The following is a 13,008-nucleotide window of genomic DNA, read 5'->3' as shown; positions in this document are numbered from 1 at the left end:
TAATGCTAATATAATAGCCATCATTCTCTGGCAGTTTGCATTGCAGAGCAATCGGCACGAATGCCTTCTGCTGCAGTGGTAAAACCCTTTGGCCTGTAGCCTCAGCATTAATTGATGCTACAGAAGCAATTCATTGTCCTCAGTGCCCTCCCTGGGATCATCAATTAAATATCTCCCCACCTTGGCGAGACCTATGATCATAATAACAGGACTCAGCAGTATCAAGATCCAGCCGGCGGGAACCGTGACGGCTGCTCTTGAGAGCGTGGCATCGCGGGGAGGGCTGGGGCAGCGCGGTTACGCGGTGCTGGGCTTCGCGGTCCCGTTTACCTGAGTATCCGGTCAGAATTGGAGCTGGTCTTTGAAGGATCACCAGACTGGGTTTGTTGCTTTTCATGCGATTTGGCTAATTTTTCAGCAGCAGCAATGGGGCACCCAGATAAACTGTGAGAGGTTTTTTTAATTAAAAAAAAAAAAAAGAAGGAAAGGAAGCGTGAGGGATGAGCATGAACATCTTCAGGCGTTTCAGGGACCCAGCGCTGCACCAACCCCAGGAGAAAAGTGTTTGCATTTAAAGGGGTTTTTTATTATCATTATCCTAGCTTACTTTTAGTCTTGGCAAGCAGCAAAGCAGCCAAACATCAAGTGCCAAATCTCTCCAGGATGAGCCCCGGAGCATCCCCAGGGCCCAGAGGTGGATCTTGGCGGCAGCTCCCCCCGGGCTGAGCACGGCAGGGGCAGAAGGGGATGGGCTGGTTCCTTTGAGTGGTTTTAGCAGTTAAATGGCATTTTTGATTTGTATTTATTCAGATCTTTTGCAGGGGCCGCTTGAAGGGAGCCTTCTGAGGGGCACTCGCGGGGAAACATTTGCACTTCTGATGTGCACGGCTGCCAGCGCGCCGGTGCCTGGGGGAGGTCGGGGACTGTAATGGCTTTTGCTCACACACGCCCTACGCATGAGCCTGGCTCTGCCTCTTTGGGACAGCTTGGCTCTTACAGCGATTGCTCAGGGAAGGTAAAACCCCCTCACAAGCAGAGCCCGCATGCTCCCAGCCGACCCCAAGTCATCCCAGGCACCTTCACCACCGGAGCAGCCAGCACCGAGGGAACCCCAGCCCAACCCTATGTGAAATTCAGGGTTCCGACCCCGCCTGGTCTCCACCCAAACCGCTGTGCCCAAAGCTCACTCCATAACCCACTAACACCAGCGGATCACCTCGATCTCACTGCAATCGCTTGCTGCCTGCACCGAATCGAGCTTCTCAATTAACCAAGCATATTTCCCTCATTTTCCTCTAGAAGCTACGGCTACGACAAAGCATCCACCAGCTTCCTCCATGGCTGAACAAGCAACAACACAAACTCACTTCGTGCCTGCAAACGCATTGGCATTCGCAGAGCCGTCACTCTCTGCCAATTAAGCTCAAGTGCAACGAATGGTAAATCATAAATTCATGAGCGCATCCCTGTAGCACAAGCTAGTCTGGCTGTTTGGAAGGTTTCTAGCTTTTAAGTACACCATCCCCTCCGCTTGCAGCCTTCCCGTTTGTAAAAGTGCTCGAGTTTAACCGAAGCCAGAGCATGGGGTATAATTACAGGTCCCAAAGAGCAACCCTGTCCCCTCCTGACCACATCTGGACTGAGGTCCTACGGCAAGAGGACCTAAATTCCCAGCTCATCAATAATTTCAGCCTGAATGTTGTGGAAATGCCTAGAAATCCTGCTAAGTGCCACACCACCCAACACAAACATCACCCTCCAGTCAGCCTCACCGGGCACCCTCTGCTTCCCTACGACCAAACACGTCTTCCACAAACCCCCACCTGCACCTACCCCTGCGTAGTCCCACCTGCGAGCCTGGAAGCATTGCTCTGCTCTATTGCCCAGCCAGAAATCACTGCCCCCTCTTGCTTTCTCATATTACTCTTTGTTTTAGGGTCATCCCTACTTCACCCGTCCTAGCTGCACCATCTCTCAGTGCAAAAGCCAAGGCTTTTTGGGCTGGTTGCCCTGCTGCCATCCTTGCCCTAGCTGTTATGGAGAAGAAGTTGAAGCCGGTACCTCCTGTGCGTGTTGCGGTTGCTGTTGACGTGACCCTGTCCTGTGCAGCCTGGCGTGGGGCATTTCAACACGTTCTCGTGCATCGCCAAGACTTCAGAGCGAGAAGGGGAAGGGGAGAGGGGAAGGGAAGCAAAAACAACTTGATAAAAAAAAAAAGACAAAATCATCATGTCTTGTACGCTGGTTTCCTAGAAATCAGGGAACGTGAAATGCTGTAATTAGAATTCGTCTGCATAGAGGAAAAAAGATTTACAAGGCAGCAGTGCTCAGGTCAGCACTAGATTAGCATCTCTGCACACAGCTTGGGCTTTCTCCTTGTCTGCTGATTGCAGTCTCCCATCCAGCCCCTCCCGCCCACCACTGTTTTGGAGCCAGGTCTCCCAGTTTCAGGTAGTTTTAAGTGATTGAAGTTGTATCTCTGCTTTTATCCTTAGGACTAGTCTTTGTTTGATTTTTTTTTTTTATTTTAATCTTGCAGGATTATTGCTTCCCACAGCGCTGACCTTAAAAGTAAAGAAAATAATTTGATTTGCAAGCTTTTCTAAAGCGCACAGCTTGTGTTAGTTATTTATTAATATTTTTTTCTTGCATTCAAGCTTGTGTAGAGATAGCTGTACTTTCTCCTTGTTTCCTGCAGTTCTGTGTTTATGGCAGGTCTGCAAACTTTGAAATTACTGATAAGGAAGGGCTCCTTTTTTTTTTGTCTATTATGCCACTATCATAAACATATAACATTGATTTTTATGTATATACACAGGGAAAGCTATTTAGGATGCTGGTAGAGAGGTACAAATAAAATATCTCTCTAGGTAGATATATATAAATCTGTTGTGATGATGATGATAAATATTTTCCATGGAATAGATGAATCTTGATATAGGACCTTGTGAATTTTACAGTGATGAGAGTGTAAGAGGAGACTCAGCTATCCTGCACATCCTGAACGTCTCTTCTCCTTTGCTGTATGGCTACACCTTCAGCACATTGGGACAGCAGGAAAGAAGAGTTTCCCTTTCTTCCCAACATGATATCCCAAATAGAGAAAAATATGTGATATTCAATGTAAGGGTGGGACTGGCTTAACACACCTCTGGAGGTGGGCAACATTTTTAAAGCACCTCTTTGATTTCGGAGAAGGGACCTCATTCTCCACAGGATGGTGCTAAAAATCTTTAAGAAGGGCAGGACTTCCTAGTAATCTCCATAGCGTTTCCCAGGAAAAGCGATAACACTTTGGTAAATAAAAGCATCCCAGAACAAGTTGGAAAAGCACCACCCCATGCCAGAAACTCCGTTACACGCCAAGGATTAATATCAGGCTTGTGCTAGGGACTTGGTAATAAAATTCACATCATTTGGGACTATTTGGAGTGCGCATTGGCCTTGAGACAGCTCTACCCATCAGGTGTGAAATTCCCCCTGGGAAATAAGGCTTCAGACTAATTTAAGCAAGTCTTCTTATCCCACCGTGTACTCACTCTCAGGAGGGATCCTGTCTTTGTGCGGACAACCAGAGAGGCTGCGATGGTGAGGGTAGAGTCCCGTGACGTGGCCGGTCCCATCGCAGCCAGGAGTCGGACATTTGATTTCTCGCTTCTCGGGTCTTGAGGGATCTAGGGATTGTGGGGAAAGGGTGGTGGGAAGCAGGTTAGCGGATTTGGAGGGGAAGAGGTGGGAAGACAAGAAAAATTGCTGTGGATGTTTCCCACCACTTTTCCAGTTGAACGGGGAGAAACCTTTGGGTTTGGAGTTTTTCTTCCTGAAGGTGGAATTGTAACACTGGAAGTTTCAAAAGTTAAAATCAGCAAAGCAAGTTCAGTAACTAACCCGGCTAGGAGCGTGGCGCAGCTCTCAGCGACTGAGCAGGCAGCCCGGCTCAGCGCCCGGGGGACTCTGCAGCCCCTCCAAGTCCCTCATGTTGCTGTGGCCAGATTCCTGCCACTACTTTAAAACCCACTTGGATTTTAAACCAGCCCTACTGCCCGGGCTGAGATTTTCAAGACCAACAGGCAATTTAGCCAGGCAATTCCCCTGCTGAGATGTAGAGGACACCATGGTTTTGTGCATTCACTGTTGATCTCTAGGATGTCCCCATCCCTCTGGGCATTGAGGATTTGTGGCTAAATTCCCTCTGTGGGCTGTGAAACCCCCCAGCACCCTAGTTTTCATGGGGTGCTGAGCAGACAAATTCAGCTGGGGATGGGAAGGAAGGAGACACACGAAGGCTCATCCCCATACCTTTGCCGTAATAGCTCTTTCGAATGCTGTCCAGCGGTTTGCTCTGTTTCTCGTCCACCTGGAAGTGCTTTACATGCTCTCCCGGCAGCCGGCTGGGCTCCCGCACAATTTTCACCTGCTCAGCCTTCAGCGCGATGGCTTGTTCCAGCAGCCCCAGGTTCCCCCTTGTCATCATGTCGTACATCTCTGACTCGTCGGTCACCGCCGATTTCTGGGAGCGGGCATCGTCATCTTTGTCGTCATCCGACCGGACCTCCACAATGACCGAGTACTCGGGCTTCGGGCTGAACTGCCCTTCACAGTGGCTTTTCTGGGTGTCCTGAGAAGTGTGAGGAGCTTCTTCGCAGATCACTTCAGGAGCCATCTCCTCCTCCTCTTCATCCTCCTCCTCTTCTTCCTCTTCTTCCTCCTCCTCTTCTTCCTCCTCCTCCTCCTCCTCTTCCTCATCTTCATCCTCCTCATCATCCTCGTCATCCTCTTCTTCTGCTTCAGCCTTTTGCAGTTTGCAGGACTCCTCGCAGTTCGCATCGTCCCGGTGCTCCGGACACGCCTCGCTGCTGCGTTCGCTGGTGACCTCGATGACCTCCTCCGCATCCTCCGTCTGGATGATGATCTCCTTGTCGCACTCCTCCTCCTCCACCACCTCCTCTCCCGTATCCTCGTGGACCAGGTGCACAACATTGGATGGCGGCTTGGAGCCCTGCAGCTCAGCTTCAGGCAGCTGCCCTTCGATGGCGAGGGTTTCCTCCGCTATTTGGCCTAGGTTTAGGAGAGAGTTGGCGATTATTTCTTGATAGCTGCTATAGTTGGCCTTGCTGGGCCCAGACGTACTTGTTGCCGTGTTTTGTCCATAATGGGCTGATTTTGCTGGGCTTCTCTCTGAGGGGGGGGGGAAAGAAGGAAAAGAAAGAAAAAGAGGGGGAAAAGAAAGAAACAGGGGGGGAAAGAAAGAAAAAGGGGGGAGGAAAGAAAGAAAAAGGGGGGAAAAGAAAGAAAAAGGGGGGAAAAGAAAGAAAAAGAGGGTGAAAAGAAAGAAAAAGGGGGGGAAGAAAAAAGGGGGGAAAAGAAAAAAAGGGGGGGGAAGAAAGAAAAAGGGGGGGAAGAAAAAGGGGGGAAGAAAGAAAAAGGAGGGGAAGAAAGAAAAAGGAGGGGAAGAAAGAAAAAGGGGGGATAAAGAAAGAAAAAGGGGAGAAAAAGCAAAAAGGAAGAGAAAAGCAAAGAGGAGGAAGAGAAAAAAAGAAGAAAAAGAAAAAAGGGGGAGAAGAAAAAGAAAGAAGGAAGAAAAGAAAAAAAAGGAGGCAAAAAAAAGTCATTATCTAAGCTCATAAACATCTCTCTGTCTTACTTAAGCTTAATTGAAACCAGAGCCTGGCCGTTATACCCCTGGAGCAGCCTAATTTGTTGCATTTGGGAATGGCAGGTAGAAAGGGAATTTCCATGTGGAAGCTTTTGCAGGGCTGGGATGCGAGCAGTTTCCTGCCCCCCCCACCGTCAGCAGCCATCTGGCCCCCTCGCTCCCAGTGCTCCCCAAGCCAGGGGCTCCAAACCGGGGACCGACACAGTGCCAGGACCCGGCTGGACACCCGGCTTGTTTGCCTGTCACTCCTCCCGGAGAGCGGCCGTATCCGGCCAGGGGGACGGCTCCTGCACCCGGGAAGGCAGCCAAGCCCCTGGAGGCACCGATGCGGGACCCCGGCTGCCTTCCCCGCTGCCATCTGAGCCACGCGGCGAGCTTCTCTGTGCTTTCCATGGGTCTTTCCCCAGGGAGCATCCCTGATGGAAAAGCTCTCATTTTTTAGACACCAGAGACAATCTGTGTGTATCCCCTCTCAGCTTAACCAGAGCTTTACCCTCGTGCTTCCACCAAATGTAATAATTGAAGGACCCATCCTGTACGTAATTCAGAGGAGCTATAACTCCTGGTTATTAACAGTCCCTGCCCTTTATTCATCTGCAGAACACAGCTCTGCAATCAATAATGATAAAGCACCTTCTGCTGGCTCGGGGCTGCGGGTCTCCTCCTGCTCCACCGCCTCCGCCTCGTCCTCCTCCAGCGTCCCCTCCGACTCGTCAGAGCCGGACTCCTCCTTTGCCTCAGCCTCCTCGCTGCCGTCGCTGTCGACGTTGTAGCCTTCATCCAAGGCCAGCTTGAGCGGATGGGATTTTCTCTTCGACACCAGATGTTCGGCCTCCGCATCCTGAAGTTTCCTCTTCTTTGCTAGAGGGCAGCTTTGTAAACTGCAGATGGGATCAAGGAGCAGAGAGGAGGCATTGCTGAGTGAGAAAGGCATGGCTATGGCATCTGAACCGGTTAGGCAAAGGCAAGTGGGACAAATAAAAAACTACTAAAAAAAAATTAAATCATCCAGCAGCCCAGATTTGTAGCTGTTTTAACCCTTCGTGGCCAGATGAGCTGCTCTCAGCCCTTGACTTTGTGCAACTTCACCAACTTTACTCAGTCAGCACAAGGATGCTGGGCTCACGCCAGCGGTCTGGCCCACGGGCAGTTGTTGTCCGGGGAGCAACAGGACCAACAGCTCCCAGCACCACTGTTGGTGACGGCCACCAGTGCCACTGTGAAACCAGGCAGGGGATGCAGAACCGGCCCCTGGGGCACATCCACCAGCCACTCCAGTTTCACCATTATAGGGTGATGAAAGCCATCATTTAAGGCTGGCCTGGCCTCGAAGGCAGCCGACGTGCTCTCATTTCCCCTCCCCGTCCGTAGAAGCACCGAGCAGACCAAAATCTCTGCCTGCTGACAGCTCCCATCAAGCCCAGGTGCCTGAAGCAGGTACTTCTGCCTTGGTTTGGGGTCTGTGGGAGGGCTACTGTTAAGCTGGTGAAGCAGACCCCCCAGGACCCCTCACAGACTGATGGAGAGACAGAAAATTGGCTCTTTGGTAGGCAGATTTGGGGCGGGTAAGTTGGGTTGCTGCTCTGAACCAGCCTTTCTCCACTGAACTCCAGTCTTTGGGGTTTTGCTTGGCATTTTTCCATCCCCACTACCTCTGACCCAGCCTCACCTTCTGTGCCTTGCATACTTTCCACGGATGTGTCCTGAGCCGTTACAGCCTGGGGTTGGACAGCTTGAGAGGGAAACAAGCAACCGTCAAGAACAGCAATAGGACTCGGAGAATTCATTTTTAATTAGAAGTGTATAAACTATGGTCAATTAAACAGGTCCTGTGCACAAGGAACAAAATAACCACAAAAGGGAAGATAATTTCCCTCAAATGGTTCAGCTTGTCCCTTTGAATTCCAAGTGAGGAGGGCAGGAGAGCAGCCTTGCAGTTTGCTAAAAATTAATGAAATGACTCACCCCATTTAATTAGATGAACAGTTCATTATAGTTTTATGAGTATGTTTAATTAAAGATTTGCATGTGTAAGAGCAAGCTTTTAAAAAGCAGACAACTACTGCACTCTGCCTCCCCACTGCCGCTCTTCAGTTTTGTTTTTCAGCAGCGCAGGAGGAAAACACGGGCTTTTCATTTATTTGATGGCTTATCAGGGAACTGGGGTTCCTTGCAGTAAGAATTGGGTGGCTTTTTGGAGAGAGCAGGCTGGGAGCGGATCAAGGAGGTTTTAGCCAGAGCATGCTCTAAAAGCACCTCAGAGCCTCACTTTTGGGGGACCGGATGGGATTTAGGTGACCAGATCTCCCAAATCCCTGCATTTGTTCGTGCTGCTCTGCAGAAGGGGATGAGTTAAAGGCTTCCAGGGAGCTCTGGGCAGCGCTCGCAGCCGCTGCTGCCTTTGCCATGGGCTGCAGCGACGCAGCCTGCTTGCTGCATCCCCCGGCGCGGGGCCGCACGCCTCCCCTGCAGGGGTAATTAGTCCCAGCTCCAGGAGCTATAGGGGCTCCAGATAAGAAGCATTAAAGCAAACATTTTCTGGCGAAACCAGATTATGGCATTGATTAGAGGATGCCCAAGTGACTTGCCTGACGTCTGAGGAATACTGGAGTCGTGTAGGATTAATAACCTCATTTAGCACCGTATCACCCTCGGCCCGGGAAGTTGGAAGCGCTAATGAAATCTCTTGATGACAGTGCAAAGGGAGAAGGCATCGCCAGCCCAGAGGGGCTCTGGCCAGCCTGTTATTCTTGGAGTAAAAGCCACGGGACAACATTAACTAGTACCAAGCGCCGAGGGAAGCTTTAGGGACTCAGAGTTTCTGCTCTCAGCAGAGAGCTCAGCCCTTGCAGAAAGCTCAGGATAAGGAGGATCTGAGTGCGCTAATGGACGCAGCGGCTCTGGGCGCACCGGCGGGTTATTAATGGCTCAACCACCAAGAACACCCTGCACGAGTCGGATCGCTGTGTTCAAAGAATATACTTCAACCCAAAACCAGGACAGAAAAAGGCTACTGAACTGACAGGGGAGTAGGAATCCTTCCTTCGGGGAGACGGGCTTGCTTTAGCGTAGCAAAGCTAATGCTAAGAGGACAAACGACGGCAGCACGTCCCCTAAGGGGACGTGGCTTTCTATATGAGGTGGATATGTGGCCGTGGGTGTAAGCTGCACCTCCTGGCCCCTCCAAGACAAAGTCCCCCCTTCCTGCTGTCCCCTTTGCTCGTGGCCCAGTTCCAACCTGAGCTGCTGAGCACCCTCCAACGCCATCGCTTGGGGGTCGGCTCCCAGCTTCTTCGGCGTGCCCGCACAGCCCGAGCCCCGCCGCGCCTGGGGTCCCGCCTGCCAGCGAGCCATCCCTTCCCGAGCAAAACGCTCGAGATCGTATATAAAAAGATCTCGTCCCACTAACGTGCGTAATCAGAAGCGGGAGCTCCCCCCTTCGCTGCTCCCTCTGCTGATGACCTGAACGTCTATTTAATTTTAATTGCCCTCGGTCACGACTGAGGCTGCTCTGTCCTGAACAGCCCCAGACACACTTTAAGTGACTGCACGCCGAGAGACAGAGTGGTGTTCATGTTACCAGTGACTTGCCTGAAAAAGGCCTTATTCAGTGGGAAACAAGAGCAGCTCTGATGAAGATGTTACAGGCTTTTATAAGCTTTCCTGAAACAATTAAAGCTGATTCCCCCCCACCCCATTTTTGATGTGGTGAAATGAAGCCTGCAGTAAAAAGTAAGAAAGAGCCAAGTGGTTCAGCATCGAGGTTTTTCCGAAGCAGGTGGTGATTTGGGATGTCTCTGGCTTCGGTGTGTCGATTTAATCCCATTAAAAAGCACCAGCGCAGAGGTGATGCTCGGCATGCTCTGGGCCAGGCTTTCCCCATCCCCGCTCTCCTCCGGGGAGGTGTCTTGTATTTTGGCAGGAGTCCCAAAAGGGGAAAGGGGCTTGGAGGTCCATTAAAGCTGCTCTCCTTCCCCCCAAGAGCCACCACACCGACCTGCTCTCCCCCTCTCCGCAGCCTTCATATGCTTGACAAAAGGGCCTCTTATTGTTATGCAGACGATGCCCTGCTTCCAATTAGTCGATTAATCGTCCAGTTAATCAGGCAATTAGGTGACAGCTGCAGAGATGGCTTTGTGCAGCACTCTGTCCTGCCCCTTATATATGTCACCTGCTCCAATTACCACCTCCACTCAAGTGTTCAGCAATAAAAGTTGGAGAAGTGGCATGCCCGCCGCTCGCTCCTCCCGTCTCTCCAGAGTAATAGGAGAGTGGAGGAGCAGAAATGCTCTGAAATTGGGTTGGTTAAGGTCCAATTACTCTTTGACACACTCGGCTTTCTAACAGAGGCTGCTAGGAAAGGCAGCCCCTGCTATTAGCGCCTGTCCAGGTTAAAGACTCCTACCTCTTGCGTAAGCCCTGTGCAAGGTTTAAAGGGAGCTTAGAGATGGGGGAGGCTGTTATTTATAATGAGAAGCTCTGTAGGGCTGCAGAGGCTCGCTCTGGCTCTTTTGGCTGCTGCTGTTGGCATGCCAGCGCTGCTAAATGAGTGACAACAGGACCTCGGTGACTCAACAGGGGACATAGGGCCAAAGGAGGAGCATTTGGCACGAGAAGTGATGTGACACAACGTTGTTTGGGGGCAATAAGAGGACATAAGATACATGGAAAAGAAACTGGTTAGTAGGATGCTATCCCTAATGATGCTGCAACATGAAACGTGGGCATCAGGTTTTGCTGGGGTGGGACAGAGGATGGCTGGAGGGTCTTCAGTCCAATGTGACCCATCCAGAGCTTGTGTTTTCATCCCTTTAACTCCTGTAGTTCCTTTGATGGGTGTTGTCAAGTGGTGCCCCAAGGACTTGGACGCAACGAGGTGCCTACCAATATAAGCCCCCCAGCAAGACCTCCACCCCATTAGTCCCACGGGTTTGCTCCTCTCACCCAGGTTCCCAAGCCCGTAAGGAGCTGCGGGGCTTTGCCCAAGCCAGTCCCAGCACGGGGCCTCCCCTCCCTCCCACTGCCGAGGAGGAGCAGGGTCCTTACCTCACCTCCTGGCCGATGAGCTCCGTGGGCACTGGGCGAAGGGGCAGGATGCGGCAATGGAAACAAACACAAGGTCAAAAACACAACAGGGGTGCCCAGCCCCCCCGAGACATCCCCCTTCTCGGGGGGATCCTCTGCTGCCTGCTGCTGGGTTTCTATTGCCTCCTCGGGGATCCCATTTGGGAAAGACAGGGCAAATCTATCTTGCCATCATTTACTGCATGCCAGCCAGGGGTAAATCATAATCCTGCCCTGTAAATCCTCATGCCTGTGCTTAATTTCAAGCATGTGAGTGCACATTTGCAGCAGTAGAGACTACCTCTCTCTCTATAAACACGACAACTTTAAAGTCAATGGACCTGTACTGATACACATGTATAGGACTCAAACACTTTTAAGTAAAGACCGAGTTTTCTCATGCCTTCTTCTCTATGTTTGCCTTTAACATACGCTCCTCAGTTACTTTTTGCACAGTTCACTCCTGTTTTGCTGCAACGGCCACATTTACCCTCTACCCATCACAGGCAAATTTTTCTCCTCCCCTTGTCACACCAGACTGATGTGGGAGCCCCTGCCTATGCTCAGACACGTGGTAGGGGATGTGCTACTTGACTTTTAGGGTAAACAATAGTTTGTAGGGGTTTGAGGGATTCTCCCCCATTTGTGAATAAGAGGACATCTCACTGCTTACGTTAACAACATACAACGACATCGCATCACTGCTGAAACCTTACATCCAGCCAGGAATCCAAACAATCAGGAGGAAAAAAAACCCACAACATAAGTCTAAATTTGCCCAGGCTAAAAACCATAACACGTTTGCTCAATTTGTTTGAGCTAATTGGGTTTCCTGGGATCCAGCTCCCGGTGGGATGACTCACAAGCTTCAAGAAACTGGAGGCAGTGGCAAGTCCCAGGGTTTGTGCAATAAATTACCTTTTCACATCAAGAAACCCAGATTCGAGCATGGGTGAGGCAGGGGGTGAGAAAATAAATAAAATCAGGGCACTCTCATTAGCAACCTGAGCGAGCACCTTTATGTATGTGCAGCAAAGCAATAAAACCCAAATATCCAAGCTCAGTTCAGCGCAATTGGCAACATCTGGGTTTTGTTTTGTTTTTAAAAAGATGCGGATGCTGAGAAGGGCAAGGGGGAAGGTGGGTCAGGACAAAGGAAGGTGGTCCGGCACAGCTGTGTGGGTGAAGCTGCAGTCCTTGCAGCCATCACACTTTTCCAGCCAGCCCCGTTCACCCCTCGCTTCCAGCCACCTTTGCAATTCATCGCATCCACAGCCACAAAAAGGAACCAAAACGGAGCAGCCGGTCTGTAACCATTACACGTGGGCAAGGGACCACCTGAGGTGACACCCTGTGCTCTCTATCGGAGCACGTCGCCTTCTCCCGGAGAGAAAGCACGCAAAGACAGACCCATAGCAAAAATAAATAACAATCAAGCTTTGCATTAACAAGTCGTTTGTCCTCACGTCCCTGCCGGGGGACGGCCCCGTTCGCTTCTCCAGCATGCACTACTTCTGCCAGGCACTCTCAGATGTGCAACTTCAAAGCCGCTGGCAGAGCGCGCATGATGAAAGCCCCGGGAGCTGATCTGAAGCTCCAGTGATTGTGATCCCCCTAAAGCAAAGCGCGCAAAGGGGCTTTTTTTTTTTTTCCCCCTATTTTTTTATTCCTCTGGGTGTAGCAGATGAGGTTAAATATTATGAGGACCCGTAAAGATTTGTGGTTGGGAGTTTTCCAGGTTTGTAGACAGATTTCGGTGGGGTTGGAGGGGGGGCAGTGAGCATAACTTAAAGAGTTAAGCCTGGACCTGAAAAATCAAAGCCTATTTGGAACAAGCAAAGTGCGGGGAGCTCGGGTCTATACATCCCTGCGCTGCGGGATAACCAGCTGCTCACCTCTGATAGACTTCGATCGCGTGCGTGCTCTCTTATCGTCATTTTCTAAACTCATCTGGAATGGAAAGAAAAGATAATTGTTGAAAGATAACAAGAAAATTATTGTTAAAGGACAATCTCACACGTGGTTGTTGCTCTGTGTAAATACCTGGGCAGCAGGGAAAGCTTTCCCACGTTTTTGAGACAGAGGTCTCTTGCATTGATTTTATTGTTCAACCCACAGCGCCCAAATTTAGCAACCTTAAATTAATTTCCACATCCTGAGACACAACAAGGGCTCTCTGCTGGTCGGGTACCGCAGAGGGACAAACACTCAGATGTGATGGCCCGTGATGGAAAACAGTTGCATCTGAGATATCACTTGTTAAGGGCAGAACTGATTTCTCTGGATTT

At 50.6% G+C, this 13,008-nt stretch overlaps 1 protein-coding gene across 1 annotated transcript in view; it reads right to left on the bottom strand.

Moving 5' to 3' along the window:
• MYT1 (myelin transcription factor 1) overlaps positions 1-12,670 on the bottom strand; it is a 34,686-nt gene extending 22,016 nt beyond the window's left edge. The window contains exons 1-8 of the mRNA XM_059827079.1: positions 12,627-12,670; positions 12,059-12,100; positions 7,326-7,388; positions 6,288-6,537; positions 4,300-5,176; positions 3,540-3,674; positions 2,062-2,152; positions 331-444 (exon numbers count right to left, since the gene is read on the bottom strand). Coding sequence (XP_059683062.1) covers positions 331-444; positions 2,062-2,152; positions 3,540-3,674; positions 4,300-5,176; positions 6,288-6,537; positions 7,326-7,388; positions 12,059-12,100; positions 12,627-12,670 — 1,616 coding nt within the window. The remainder of the gene's footprint in view (positions 1-330; positions 445-2,061; positions 2,153-3,539; positions 3,675-4,299; positions 5,177-6,287; positions 6,538-7,325; positions 7,389-12,058; positions 12,101-12,626) is intronic.
• Between the last annotated feature and the right edge of the window lie 338 nt (positions 12,671-13,008).

This window comes from Gavia stellata, chromosome 20 (assembly GCF_030936135.1).
Source record: "Gavia stellata isolate bGavSte3 chromosome 20, bGavSte3.hap2, whole genome shotgun sequence".
NCBI lineage: Eukaryota > Metazoa > Chordata > Aves > Gaviiformes > Gaviidae > Gavia > Gavia stellata.
Note: the sequence above shows the minus strand (reverse complement) of the source record. Positions and strands in the feature narration are given on the sequence as shown.